General features: G+C 33.6%; 1 protein-coding gene across 1 annotated transcript in view; it reads right to left on the minus strand.

Moving 5' to 3' along the window:
* The window catches only part of RYR3 (ryanodine receptor 3), a 254,312-nt gene that overhangs the window by 120,336 nt on the left and 119,956 nt on the right, over nucleotides 1-14,020 (minus strand). Inside the window, exons 30-38 of the mRNA XM_074824480.1 lie at nucleotides 13,520-13,556; nucleotides 12,989-13,149; nucleotides 12,274-12,439; nucleotides 8,725-8,811; nucleotides 8,128-8,354; nucleotides 6,283-7,084; nucleotides 5,568-5,768; nucleotides 4,866-4,968; nucleotides 832-969 (exon numbers count right to left, since the gene is read on the minus strand). Of these exons, the coding sequence (XP_074680581.1) occupies nucleotides 832-969; nucleotides 4,866-4,968; nucleotides 5,568-5,768; nucleotides 6,283-7,084; nucleotides 8,128-8,354; nucleotides 8,725-8,811; nucleotides 12,274-12,439; nucleotides 12,989-13,149; nucleotides 13,520-13,556 (1,922 nt within the window). The remainder of the gene's footprint in view (nucleotides 1-831; nucleotides 970-4,865; nucleotides 4,969-5,567; nucleotides 5,769-6,282; nucleotides 7,085-8,127; nucleotides 8,355-8,724; nucleotides 8,812-12,273; nucleotides 12,440-12,988; nucleotides 13,150-13,519; nucleotides 13,557-14,020) is intronic.

Consider the following 14,020-nt stretch of genomic DNA (forward strand, 5'->3'; position numbering starts at 1 on the left):
TATGAATCACTGCCACAGGGCATTACAGATCTGAAAACAGGCATAAAGGCTATCTATTGGCTTACTCTTAAATACCATTAAACTCATTAACTTTAAATAAATTATTGTATTGTTTCAACAGTTACTCTCAGTTGTCTGTTGTGCTTATTCAGCCATACTAGGTGTAAAGACTGTTTTCAGTGATGTGATATACCTTCCCCCATATATATTGTTCCTAGGTCCATGGATTAAATTGTGTCTCATCTCATCAGTTTCAAAACATATACACAGACTTTTCAAGTGTTTTGAGTTAAATATTTATATTTTTAAGAAACGTTCATAGCTTAATATTACTCAGCAAACACACAGGGATATCCCAGTTCTCCTGCCTCTATAACATTCTGCTGCAGAAAGGAACATTTAAAAAGTTTCTGCTAAATGATGTCTGTTCTTCTCATGTATATTTAAGCAACATGAAAACTCACTTTAAATGGCAATGAGATTTATGAACTATAGAGAAAAGTTTTCCGGAAAACTAATGATATCTAGACAGTATTTTTCTCTGTCCTCTGATTTTAGAGACACATGTTAAAAATCTATAGAAGCAAGGAGCAGAATAAAAAAATAACAATACTAAATTCTGGAAAATTCTGTTAACTAAAGCATTTATGAATGCAGAATTTGTACTTGTGAAAAAGATGTTCCTTCTGTTTAGTTAGTCAAAGAGATTGAGTATTTCTTTAAATTCAGAAAGGATATGGTTAGAAAGGATATGGTATGGATGTATAACTCTTGTTGACTGCATACACCTTTAACACTTGCATCTCAGAAGTATGTGGAAAGAAAACTTACTAGGAGATTTCTCTTCTTCCTCCTTAGGTTCTGCTTTTTCTGCTTTTGGTGGACCTTTGATTTTGTACATTAATGAACGGAGTTTGCCAGTCAAGGAGGAATCTTCCTCTTCTTCCTCCTCCTCTTCTAGTGGAATACCTTAGCAGATAATAAAACTGGTTAGAAACAAAACTTAACCTTTGAAGATTAACTCCTCCATTATTTAAACAATACCAAAATATCTGCAGGAATTTTAACTGGCAAATTTCATACAGTATAAAAAAATGTAGTAAGGCCAGAAACTTTAACATGTTAGCTACAGTAGCACCCCTTAAATTATGTTTATTTCAGTACACATACTTCCTATATCCAAATTTATAGTATTATGTTTTCAGTATTTGACCAAAGAGGTGGTATTTTTGGAAGATTCTACTACGGCAATTAATTTTGACTCAGAATCATATTTGATTAAATATATGATCCTTTGTTTCATATTGCAGAATGTAAGCTAAAAAAAGAAATGTATGGCCATATCTCACAATACAGTACAAATTTTCAGTCAAGATATTTAGCAGTCATAAACAAACATATTAACTGAATTTAAAACTGCAAGAATGCAGATGTTCAGAGATTATACCAGTGATACAAGTTTTTCATGAAAACGTATACGATGAGATGGGATGTCATTTTACAAGGTAGTTTAATACAGTTCAGTTCATTAAATTGCTTCACAAACATTCAAAGCATTTTCAAATCTTTCACACCTCTTAGTGACGATCAGATATCACATGAATTATGTGCAGAAGTACAGAACATCTAAGCAGGTCCCCTTCAGACCAGAGCTAATTGTGCTGAGCTGAAATGCAAGTTTTTGCTGTTCAGCTGCTGGTCAAAGTGAAATTGAGAAAAGGAAAAGTTTTCCAGACAGAATACTAAAGAGATACAAGCTGGAGCAGAGGGAAAAGAATCAACTGCAGAGGCTAAAACTGGTATTTAAAAAAAGAAACTAAGAAAGGAAAAACAAAATGAAATGTGGTATCAGGTTGGAGAAACTGCCACTGGCAGCTACCAAGGGGAAGGAGTTATAGTTATGACTAGGAGTGACTAAGTGACTAGGAATAAAAAAATTCAGAGGCAGTGGAAGAGAATGAGAGAACTAGAAATTTGAATTGGAAACTACATATGGAATTTAAGGAATGGGAACAGTGAGACTGGCTGGGCAAAATGAAAATCTAAGAATGAATGAGGGCTACAGGCAGAGTCTGGAAAATGTAAGAACAGGAATTGTAGCCAATAAGGAGAGGAAAGAGAAAGCAGACAAGGGTGTTAAAGAAAGCAAGAAACTATCTGGCATTGAAAAAAAAGGCTAGGCCATAGAAGCAAAAGAGACACACTGGGAGGAGAACTCTTGAGAAGCAGAAATGGACAGACAAGAAGAAATGCACTGGTATGATGAGTTAAGACAGTGTTGGACTGGAGGAGATAGAGTCTCATTCACTGCTCCATATCATTCATTTTTCATTCTGCATCCTCTTAGAGTTGCAATACATTCAGAAGTTGACCGTGTTATATTGCTCCTGGCTAATCACTTAATTGAAGTGGCAGAGGTCTGTGCACTGGAACAGATGGTTCCAACCCAGATAAGTGTCAATTTGATATTATGCAATAAAATCTGTTGGAAATTTGTTTGGTTTGTTTATAACCAAAAAATTACACACAGAAATTACGATAGAGGACTATCATTTTGCTGGCAAAATTAACCACTCACAGTGTAGGACATGTTAGGATTAAGACTGCCTGAGTAACTTTAATTCAGACTATTTGCATATATTCATTATGAAGCAGCCTTTAATTACTTGATTGCATACATATTTTTCCACTTAGACCGCAAAGCATACTTAGTATTAAAAAGCTGATTAAATATTCCAAGCACAACTCCTATTCATTTTATCTCCAGCTGTGATTGTTTAGTACTGATTTTCAGGACTAAGTCAGGACACAGATAATGAGAAGCATTTATCCTTAGTGACCATCTATGATAAATCTGTACAAAGTAATGAATATGGTTTTGTTTAGAATCCAGAGGATCGTCAAACTATTTTAATCATAAGACTGTGCTTTCTCTATCTTCAATTCTCTCTCTGATTCCACACTCACATTTATAATGTAGTAAACAATAATAAAAGTACACCCCTAAAATTTAAAAAAAAACCACAATCAATGGGGTTTCACCTCATGAAAAGAAGAAGAGTGATTGGGAGCTAAACTAACTCAATACTAGCAACAGGATTTCAAGGGAAAATAAATATACTGCAGAGTTAAGACATTTCCAAGTAAGTTAGGGGTCTTCCATAATCTTCATCATGGAGTCTCAGAGAACTCTCTGATGCCAAATAGGCATTATCTTTGAAAACCAGAGGTCAGATCAAGCACTAAGTGACTGAACAATGGAGATGATGGTATCTATCTAAATAAAGATGGGGAGAAAGAAAAGTATATATGAGGATATAAACTATTCACTTTAACGCTTGGAAGAAAAATGCTGGAATGAAACAGTTTTTGGTAAGCACTTAGAAGCAAGGATGAATAACAATCAACACAGGATTGTCAAAACCAAATTACATTAAACCAACTAAATTTCCACCTATAATGTAGCTAACCTTACAGATATAAATCTTGGTTTTAACGACTTCTAATACTGTCTTATATAATATCCTCAGAAACAAAATGATGAAACACAAGCTAGATACCCACTGACCTACTCATCTTTGGCTGAGGCTAACGTTGAGGTAGTTGAAAAATGGTAATTGGCTTATCACAAAATCACTGCTTGAGGATTGCTGGAGATTCTCATAGGATACTCAAAAATAGCAGCACAAGATGGTAGCAGAAGCCTTAACAATACAAGCACAGAGTGGTATGGGAAGCACCATGGCTACAAAGAGAAATCACAAACTGTTAATTAGAGGTCACTAAAAGAATGCAATTCCATGAACTGGGTAAAACTGGTTTTAGGGATAACCAGTAAAGAGAGAACTAGCAGACTGTATTAGTAAACATTTAAAAGTGACCTCCAGCAAACAGAAGGAGGAGAGGAGGAGGAAGAAACTATTAAGATTACCGTACTCTTCCAGGGGAAGAACTCGAGATGCTGTCAATTCACTATAATGACCCTGTCCCATTCTTCCTGAACAAGATGCGTGCCATCAACCATAGGACCAAGAAATGCACTGGAAGAGTGACTACCAATATATCAACCAAGTAGGTAGATATGAAAAAGCTTGTGTATATCAGTTTTAACTGCATAATTATTGGGAATGAGCAGTAATAAGTGGATGACTCAGACTGTAAATGTTAGTATGACTGTAAATGGACTAATGATTGTCTTGATTAGACTAAGATCTCAATAGACTAACAAAAGATTTCTGGCATCACATATAAAATGTGATTCCTTAACCCACATAAATTGCACAGGGTATCTGATATAGCTCACCCTTGAGGATACCCTAAGGAAATTCAAATTCAATGAATGGGGCAACTCAAGCTGTAATCTGCAGTGAAATAGTGTTTTATAATGATTGACCATCACAGTTAGGTATACACCAGGAAACTAAGCTAAAGCAACAGAAGCACCCCACATCTAGTGATTTTTCATAAATTTTCTACTGCTCAGCTTCACAGCAATAATATTCTTTCAGTACCCTTCATCTGCTTGTACACATACACATACCTATATAAATCTTTTAAGGTAACCCAACCTTCTTGATTGGATCTTTTTTTTTTTTTTCAATTAAGTCTAAAATTGATATATAAACAGAATAATATCAGATAATATTAAACAGATATATTACAATGAAACTTAAAGCCATACACAGGTTTCCCATATTTTTGTAAGATGCACCAAAGTCTGTCAGGAAAGTCACCATGTAGACAGTAATACATATAACGAAAACCCCTTATACTATGATTTTTTTTAACGGATCTGTTTTGTTTTTTTTTTCCCATGGAAAGTGTCAAAAAAACCCCCAAAAACATAACAAAACCTTGCCACTCACCACAGTGAATTAGAAGATCATCATGAAATTCGTACAACTCATCCCGGATCTCCTCCGGACAGGGACAATCCTCTCCCAGTTGAAAATTCAGCAACATATTAATCTTTAATGGAATTAAAACATAGTTAAAACAGTGAGAAAGCCTAAGACACTTTCTAATATATAGCCATACTTTACCTGTTTATAATCAAATTTATAATAAAATTAAAATAAAACATGGATTTCTAATACATCTTAAAGGACATAGTAAACCAATGATACTTTGTAAGATTTAATTATTATTAACAACAAAATACAGTTACACTTAATAATAAAGTTATTTCCTGAGGTAGAAAAGACTATTTCCAACATACAGATGTCAGCACAACACTAACTTCATGCTAACTTTTATCAGCTAAAGGTATCAAATTATCATCAGCTTGCAGAACTAGATGAATCTCAACTCCTCAGTGTTGGGCAGTAATGTTCAATTTTTCTATACTGTTGTGAAATCTTAAGTCAACTTTGGTTTAGAGCTTGAATTCTGGAGTACAGGTATAAGCATTCTGACATTCAGTATTTCATGGTACCTTAATAAATTTTATTTCAAATTTGATTTTGGTTCTCTAGAAGTTCCAATGGTAGTTTAGAAGTCAGAACTCTGTTTTATCATCACAAAGATTTTTTTTTTATCTTTATATTCAACTATTTGTTAAATATTACCTGTTCTTGAGGAGGAGACCGAAATTCTTTAGTCTTCTTGGCAGTCAAAGCAGCAGACATGTTCAAAGCTTGCATGAGTTCATTGTACCTGTATTTCTGATTATATTGCAATTTTGATACATAACGGTCTGCGAATGATACAATTGCTTCCACTCTGTGTTGTAGCTCACAGTCACAGAAATAATTGAGTAAATGACACATCTAGGATAGAAAAAACAGACTTAAGTTCAACATTTTAACAAAACCTAATTGGGGAAGAACTGCAGCAGATAGTATGCACTGCTACAGACTATAAAAATAAGAGACTTTTTTCCCATATTTTTAACACTGTAAAGGTGACAAATTATACAGTTTTATTATCTGATAGATAATACTGTATTGCATTCACAGTCTTTCACTCCATGCACTCAAAACATGTAGAAATCATAGAATAGTTTGGGTTGGAAGGGTCCTTTAAAGATCACCTGATCCAACCCTTCCTCTTTTAAAATATACTTAAGAAATAAATAAGTATTTGCGTATCTATGTTGAGTGTAGTTATATGTAGAAAGAATTGCATCATCATCAAATTCGGTTATTAATGTGAGGTTATAAGGCAAATTGGAATAAAGATCTTCAGGATTTCGAATCTTACAAACTAGAGAACAAACAAAAAGCATTACCTTTGTTTCATCAATAGTAGAACATATGCAATATATTTATATTAAATGGTCACCTGAAGTTTAACAGATTCTGGCAATCTTGTCTGTAATAAGCCTTTTGCAGGAGCTTTTGTTTCTTTTATTGCTTTCTCCCCAGCTTCTACAGCTTTTTCTTCAACTTGTGTAACTTCTTCCTTTTCTGTCCTCTCTTCTCTTTCTTCCTTGTGATCTCCAAACACATTGGGATCAATGACGAGTAACACCTGCTTCACATCATCATCATCAAAAACCCCCATTATGAGCAATGTTGCTATCAGTTTAAGAACAGGAACAAACTGGAATGCAACCTGTCCCCCAACAGGGTCTCGTATGTGAGTACCACTACACTGTACTGCCTCTGTTAGCATACTTATAGCCTTGGATTTAAGTGTATCAAGGGGTATTTCTGGGCTGGATGTCTGACGTTCTTCACTGGTCACAATAAAGCATGGAGTAGAAAAATTAAAGCCTGGTTTCAGACAAGTGCTAAGCCCTACTCCAGGTAAACCATGCTTCTTTGTTTCATCAGGATATAATTTAATAGTTCGAGTTTCATCTGTAACTGGAATGATAAATTCATTGTTCATCATGAGCTTGGCTTGCTTGGCGTGCTCCAAATGAATACTAATGAGCAAGTCATAGAATCCAGAACGTAGGAGTCCAGGTAAGTATTGATTATCTATTGTATAAAATAGCTGAGATATGTCCACGTGGCTACAAAGTGCATAAGCAACTCTGGTATTACCTAGAGCACTAACTGAACTATAGAGTTTTAAAGTGTGGTAGTGAAACTTCATCAAATCTTCTTGCTCACATAATTCCAAAATATCAACACATCTGTTATGAAATAAAGAAACAGAACACCAGTCAATTTCATTAAAAATAATTTTGTAAAATAGAAGTCTTATAATCTCTGTACATTTTGGTCAGCTCCACTTTAAACCATTAAGGGTGATACTTACTAATCTTAACATGTGCATCATTAAAGCACAGTCAATGGTAATAATTTGATGACATTATTTATAGTTAGTACTCCATAGAAAAAAAAAAGGAAAAATGTAAGATAGAGAAGCTTCTTTGGAAGCTATGGTAAATTAGAGCTTGTTTTTAAAAGAAATGTATTTAGAATGCTGAAACTCTGCCGTAATACAGTCACTAAACAGTGCCTTTATAGCTTATTGAGGATTATTGTTTCATTTTTTCCACAAAACACAGTATTTTTTACTCTTTTCTTGAATTCAGTTTTATTAACAATAAATAAATTTGGTTACTGAATTATTAAAAGAAGCTGCAAAATAACTGATAAAAGTACAGCAGTTAAATTATCTTTGGCTATGCTTTTGCTTATAGTTTGGTTTGTCACTGGTTATGGTATTTGATATTTGGATCCATCTTTATTATCCTCACTCTGAAGATAAAACCTAATGAAAATCTAAGAAAATCAGGGTTTTGTCAGTAAGAACATAAAAACTTAATTCACGTAAATTCAGAGTAGATGAAACAGGAACAAATTACATGTTTTTATCACAGAAAAACATCATCAAAATAGTACTAGCATGTTCTTTATATTTGTTTTTTTTTCCAAGCTGAGAAAATCTATTTAAAGACCTAAAGATTTAAGAGATATTATTTAATAATTTAAGTAACACCAAATAGTCATGTTTTCTCCTATGTACGCAAATGTCATCACACAGCATTAAAATTATTCAGCCTCTTGTACTTACTTCATTTTCACAAATACGATATTATAGCAGGTAAGATCAGAAATTCTAAACAACCCTAGTGTAAATATTCTCCAAATCAGGTTTAACCAATACCTAGCTATCAGGTTTCAATACATTTTGTCCACATCAAGTCACTGTAGTTCCTTCCAAATCTACCTGTTTTCTTCTGGGATATGAAGTGCCATCATCTGCAGAGGTTCCAAACACTGCACAACCCAGCCGTGACGTTCACTGACACGCTCAGTTTCTACTTTTAGAAAGCTGTTTGGCATCCTGCTCCATAAAACAGGTGTAATTGTTTGCACATCAAGGCGAGGGGGACACTGAGGAACAGGATTTCTTTCTTCACTTTTAAAAATTGCTGCTGATAAAGGCATAGTATTCTGAAACGAATAAGTGTATTAAAATTATTTTTGTAACATCTAATTATGAATAAACCTATAATACCAAAAGTAAGTATGATTTATTAATAGCAACGAACTCATAGAAATATATGTTATCGCAATAAAGAAAATCCATTAAAAACCCCTAATATTAAGGGTGTTCTCCCCAAATAACTTTAGTTTGACAAATGCAGTTTATATTTGTTGAACAATTAATTTCATATAATAATTACATTTGCAGAAGTAAAAGTAAAGGTCAAATAAGAAGTCACGCCATTGATTCAATCTTCCTAAACAAATTCAACTCAGCAGGAATTTTCGTGGAAATAAACAGATTTAAAAGAGCACCTCTCTAGAAAATATTTTGTACCTTTAATCTCCCAAGTTCAAACTGAACCAAGTTAGTGCTCGTAGGCTGTACAAAAGTTGCTGGAAAAAGCTTTGTGTTTGGTTCAACCTAGAAGAGAAAAGAGATTAGATTTTAAAAAATAAAGCACGCAACAAGAATCTCCTTCCAGACGATACAATATAAATACTATTTAGTTTACACTTCATTATCAAATAACTGCAGACACTGTAGTAAAGTGTTGATTAGTAGTTTACCTCTAATATAATAATGCATTTGCTGAGTTATCTTTATAGGCCCACTTAACTTTCAGGCAGATGTGTCTGCTGCCTTATATGCGCTTAACACCTATAACAAGAACTTTGGTAACACTACATGTTGATTCTTCTCAAACATATCCAAATTCAACACCTCATTCTAAAGCAGCTCCTTAAAAATCCAGACAATTTACAGCTACATACTTTGGCTTTTGCTCTAGGAAAAGCACCCCCAACACAGACTGAAGGTAGAATACAGCTTTTGAGACCACCACACATCTTTTAAGGTTCTTTCACATTTTATGCTGGACAAAATAGCTCACTACCAAAAAAGCTCAAAATGAAATTTCTGAGAGAGGGAACCAGAGGAGGGTAAGAAAAAGGTGAGAGCACATCATTTGATCAGGATACTGCAAATCTTTATCTGCTATTAAGATCCATCCTCCAAAAGAAGAAGAGTGCAATTTTTTTAAAGATCTCAAAGATCTCTTTATTTCCAGGCTTAGCATTTGTCTCCAGTCTTTTAAATCACAGTGAATCACAGTGCTGCGGTTTTAAAGTGTCTGGCTGGGTTTGGGTTATTTTGACAGCTACATTATCCTCATTTCCCCATTATAGCTGGACTCAAAGTACATGTCAGAGTAGTAATAGCAGTTTATTCTGAAGAATTCTCTACAAGATCACCCACCCCTACTGCCATGAAAAAAAGAATTAGAGAGATACTTATAGAATAATATATTATTAAAAAGATTTCAGTGCTTCAAGGTGGCTGATAAAAGGTACACTCTATACAAATGATCCAAGATTTCAGGAGTTAAATATTTTAATCACATCATTCTGTATTTTGTGTACTATGCATATGCATTATATATACTAAGTACAATACTTGTGCTGTGAAGGAGTGCAACTCCTAACTTTGAGGATAGTGAACTATCAAAAACTGCAAAACAATAAACTGAAAGAGAGTTACAAAAAAGAAATAAAAAGTCCATATACAGCTCCATAGAAAACAGCTCCAAAACACAATATAACTTAAACAAAATGCAAAATAATACCATATACTGAAAAATCTGTATGAAGAATAAAGTTTTTTCAGAACTATGGCTATTGGGATAGACAAAATAATGTAGGGCCAAGTATGTACATTCTAATCTTTTTGATAGGGAAAAAAAGCACAAACCCAAATTCAGAAACAAAGGATATCCTGGACTAAAAGACACTGCTAATGAAAAGCGTCTTTTATTTCATTAAAGCGTGAAAGTAATTGACTGAGAAAATATAACTTCCAGCCTCTCACTAAAGATAGATATTTCCTAGTAATAACAATTTAATTTGTAATTTCTAGCTTTGTTCGAGGGTCAAAAACCAGTTACTAACTCAGAATAAAATAAAACATCTTGTAAACCAATACTTAAGACCTCCTTTCTCCTATGAATACCTTAACATTGGCCTGACAATTAATGACAAAATCTCAAGTACATATGTATACGCTATCTTTCATTTACTTTTCTATTATAGACAGTGGGGTTTTTTTCTGAATATCACCATGGTATTCAATAGTTAGGTCAAGAACTACAGCAAAAGTCACTTCTCCTCAATATGTTGACCTGTGGGCCTTTTAGAATGAAATCAGCATACAAATGTTGTCCCTTCACTTCAGTTAAGACAACTGAAAAGTGCAAATGGTTACAAGGTTAGAATAACTATCCTGCAGCCTCTAGACCTGACATATCAGACATTTGCTGCTATTTGGTTGAGAGATTAGATTTTTAAAGATTTTATTTTATGATAAAAATATTCAAGAAATGAAAATTAAAACTACATAAGACTGTTTTCATTACTTTCAAAAATAGAGAAAAGATTTAAATTACTCAAAATAAGCAAAAGTTGAGAAATATTTCATGCTCAGATGTAACACTCCTGTTGGAATACACCGTCGTATCTTTACAAGAAGTGCTGGGTGTTCTCATTTTTCAACAGACCAGGTGCTAACAGGTTTGTTGAAAAACATTTCCAAAAGCAACTCCAGGTATTTTTCCATGGAAAAGAGAAGAAACAGAAGAGAAATAATTGTATTTTCTGAAATGATTGTAAATTTAGTACCAAGAACATGGTTACATTAATTGCAAGTCATAAGAGGAAAAACCTGAAAGCGTTTTATACTAAAAGCAGTGACAGGCATCTTCTATATTTTCCTGGATTTCTCTGCAAAATTAGAAAAACAGGTAAAGGCTCTTTCTTGAAGAAAAAAAAAAAACCTCACACCAAACTTCCATGGTTTTGTTCAGAAGCTGCCATATTGATTTGTATGTAACAATAAAAAAGTAAAGCATGGGGCTTAAGCACTTTCATCTCCTGTTTTCTTCTCCCAGGATGTTGACTTTTAATATCCTCCCAGCATGGCACTGAAGTCTCTTCTGACCACTTTCACAAAATATACCAGAATCACAGCTGCTAGATCATCTCCCACCCCCATTTACAGGCTGCATGCAATCCTGCATCATTAATTTTCAGTATGCAAAGTTCCATTAAATTTAGTTAAATAACATTTAAGTTCTATCTGTACTACAGATTTGTGGGTTTTTTTGTTGACATAGAAGAAAGAAATGCATTGTTCCTAACACTGGATAATCTCTTCCATGGTGGATGCTTCACTATGGACAATTGATCTTACTAAGAGCAAATCTCAGCAATCTGGTGCTGAAAACTTCTGTCAACTATTGATCCATTCATATAATGACTCCACATTTTCAGAATATTAAGAGCATTTAGGGCCCACCCTGTTTATTTTGGCTCTGCATATTAATGCATATTTGAATTTTGGGTTTTGAAACTTATGAAATCACAAGATCTCCAAATCATAGCTATCTGCAGAAGACACAAACCCTGGTAATATTTTTTTTTCTCAATCCATATCAAAAATTACTATATCTAAAGTCTAATTTTGACCTTATGCTAATTTAAATAATTATTTCCCCTGTACTGTATAATAGATTTAGTTGATAAAAGAATTTTAAAGAATAATTAACATTCTAAATAAGGATTCTGAACAAGAATTGAGAGGTATAAAAATATTTTTCTGAAAATATCTGCCAATAGTCTTTCCTCAACATCTGAAACTGTAAGAAGTTGGAAAAATATAGTCTTACAAAAGAGAGAGAGAAAAAAAGAGGGATAAGCCAGAATAATATAGGAAAACATGTTATTGTCACATGAATAATGTTCAGTTTGACTTCTGAACAGGAAAAACAAAAAAACTTTATAATAGCATCAAAACAACCACCTTCCTAGATAGCTTCCTGAAAATCTGTAATACCTGATAACACGTGCCAAGCTCTTTTCCATTGGCTGTGAATGACAACATTCCAGTAGCCAGGTCAACAAAGCATCCAATTTCTAAATCAACATTACTGCGACCTGATCTCTGGGAATTAGCAATTATATCTCCTCCCCAAACCATATAGCAATTGCTGCGCTTCACACTGAAAGAACAGGAAGAACAAAGAAAACAAATCATAGGTCATGCTGAACTTGACTAAGTATTCAGTGAAGATGTACTTTTAAATGGAGTAATAGTTAAAGGTGCTTGTGTCGTTATTAGTTTTGTTTTCTCTTTAACAAACCCCATTTTTTTAAAGTAACCTAAGCATCACAGGTGAGGGATCAGACTAAGTACACCTTTATTCTTTTTCCTTTTTTATAATTATGAAACAATTCCACATGCTTCTGTGTGCTCATGTAAGATACACTAAAACAAATAATGGGTTCATCCACAGTGACCAAACATGGATATTAAAAGAAAGAAGCATCAAAAAACATTATTTCAAACAGAACATTAATGATAAATATACCCACTTTAACAAGTCTGTGTAAAACGCATTCACATATAAATGAACACAGAACACTCCTACTCCATAATCAATTTTGTTATTAGTTTAAATTAACGTTTCAAATATCATCAAGCTTGTGAATAATTCACTTTTGAACAGTATGAAAACACATTCTTTAAAAAGTGATAAATAAATCCATACCTTTCATGAACCCTGCCTCTCTCATCACCTAAAGTAACTGTCACTGTACAATTTCTGTTTAGGTCAAAATTCTCACTGTAAAAATGATAGTCTGGTGTTACCCAGCCAACCCAGACAGAGGATGGGTCTTGGCCAGCAAATATCCGAAGTGAATAAAAACACTGAAAAGAGGAAAAGAACATATTAGTAATAGAAATCTATATTATTTTATCAAGGAATACTCAAATAGTGATTAAATAAACCTCCTATATATCAAACCTTAATAATAGTAATTCATATTCTGTTAATAACAGATTACTATTAAATATTTATATCTAATATTTTAAATTCATAAACAGACTAGTGGTTTAAGATAATGAGGTTTATGCCTCAAGTCATACAACTCTGGGCATTATTATTGATACAGTGTTACATCATACCAAACGATTAAAAAGGCTTCTTTCAGTAGATCAATTTCTAATGAACATGCTGCCATGACTAAATGTACTTCAAAAAGGAAAAAGAATCAAACATCTTAACATATTTACTTACAGTAGTAGAAGGAGGAGCAATTTCCTGGCTGTGCTTTCTAAAGATAAAAGAACATCAGTAAATTAGTTTTTAAAGAAAAGCAGTTTTTAAAAGTACTTATTATTAAACTAAGTGTATTTACCAGCTAACTCATGTTTGCTGGGTACTGAGTATGCATGAGTAAATTAAGTATGTAAAGACTGTGTAGGATACAAATATACACCCAAAATGATTGCAGTTAAGGCAGAGAGGAAGGGAAGAGATAGATTTACAGCGGTTAACTGAAGAGAAAGCAATACTGGAAGGTGCTGAACTCAGTAGTATCTGGTATCTTTAAAAATCTGTCCCACAATCTTTTTTTCTTTGCGTGGATTAGTCACCTTTCCAATAACAATAAGCAACTGAACAATAATATAGACGAGCATTAATCCAGTGGGCAAAAGATTCTGAGCTGGTTTTCCAGCCTGGCTGAAGAGCTTTGAAAATCCCAATGATTCTGAAAGGATGACAGCTGCTTAGCAA

Source organism: Strix aluco, chromosome 4, assembly GCF_031877795.1.
Source record: "Strix aluco isolate bStrAlu1 chromosome 4, bStrAlu1.hap1, whole genome shotgun sequence".
In the NCBI taxonomy this organism is placed as follows: domain Eukaryota; kingdom Metazoa; phylum Chordata; class Aves; order Strigiformes; family Strigidae; genus Strix; species Strix aluco.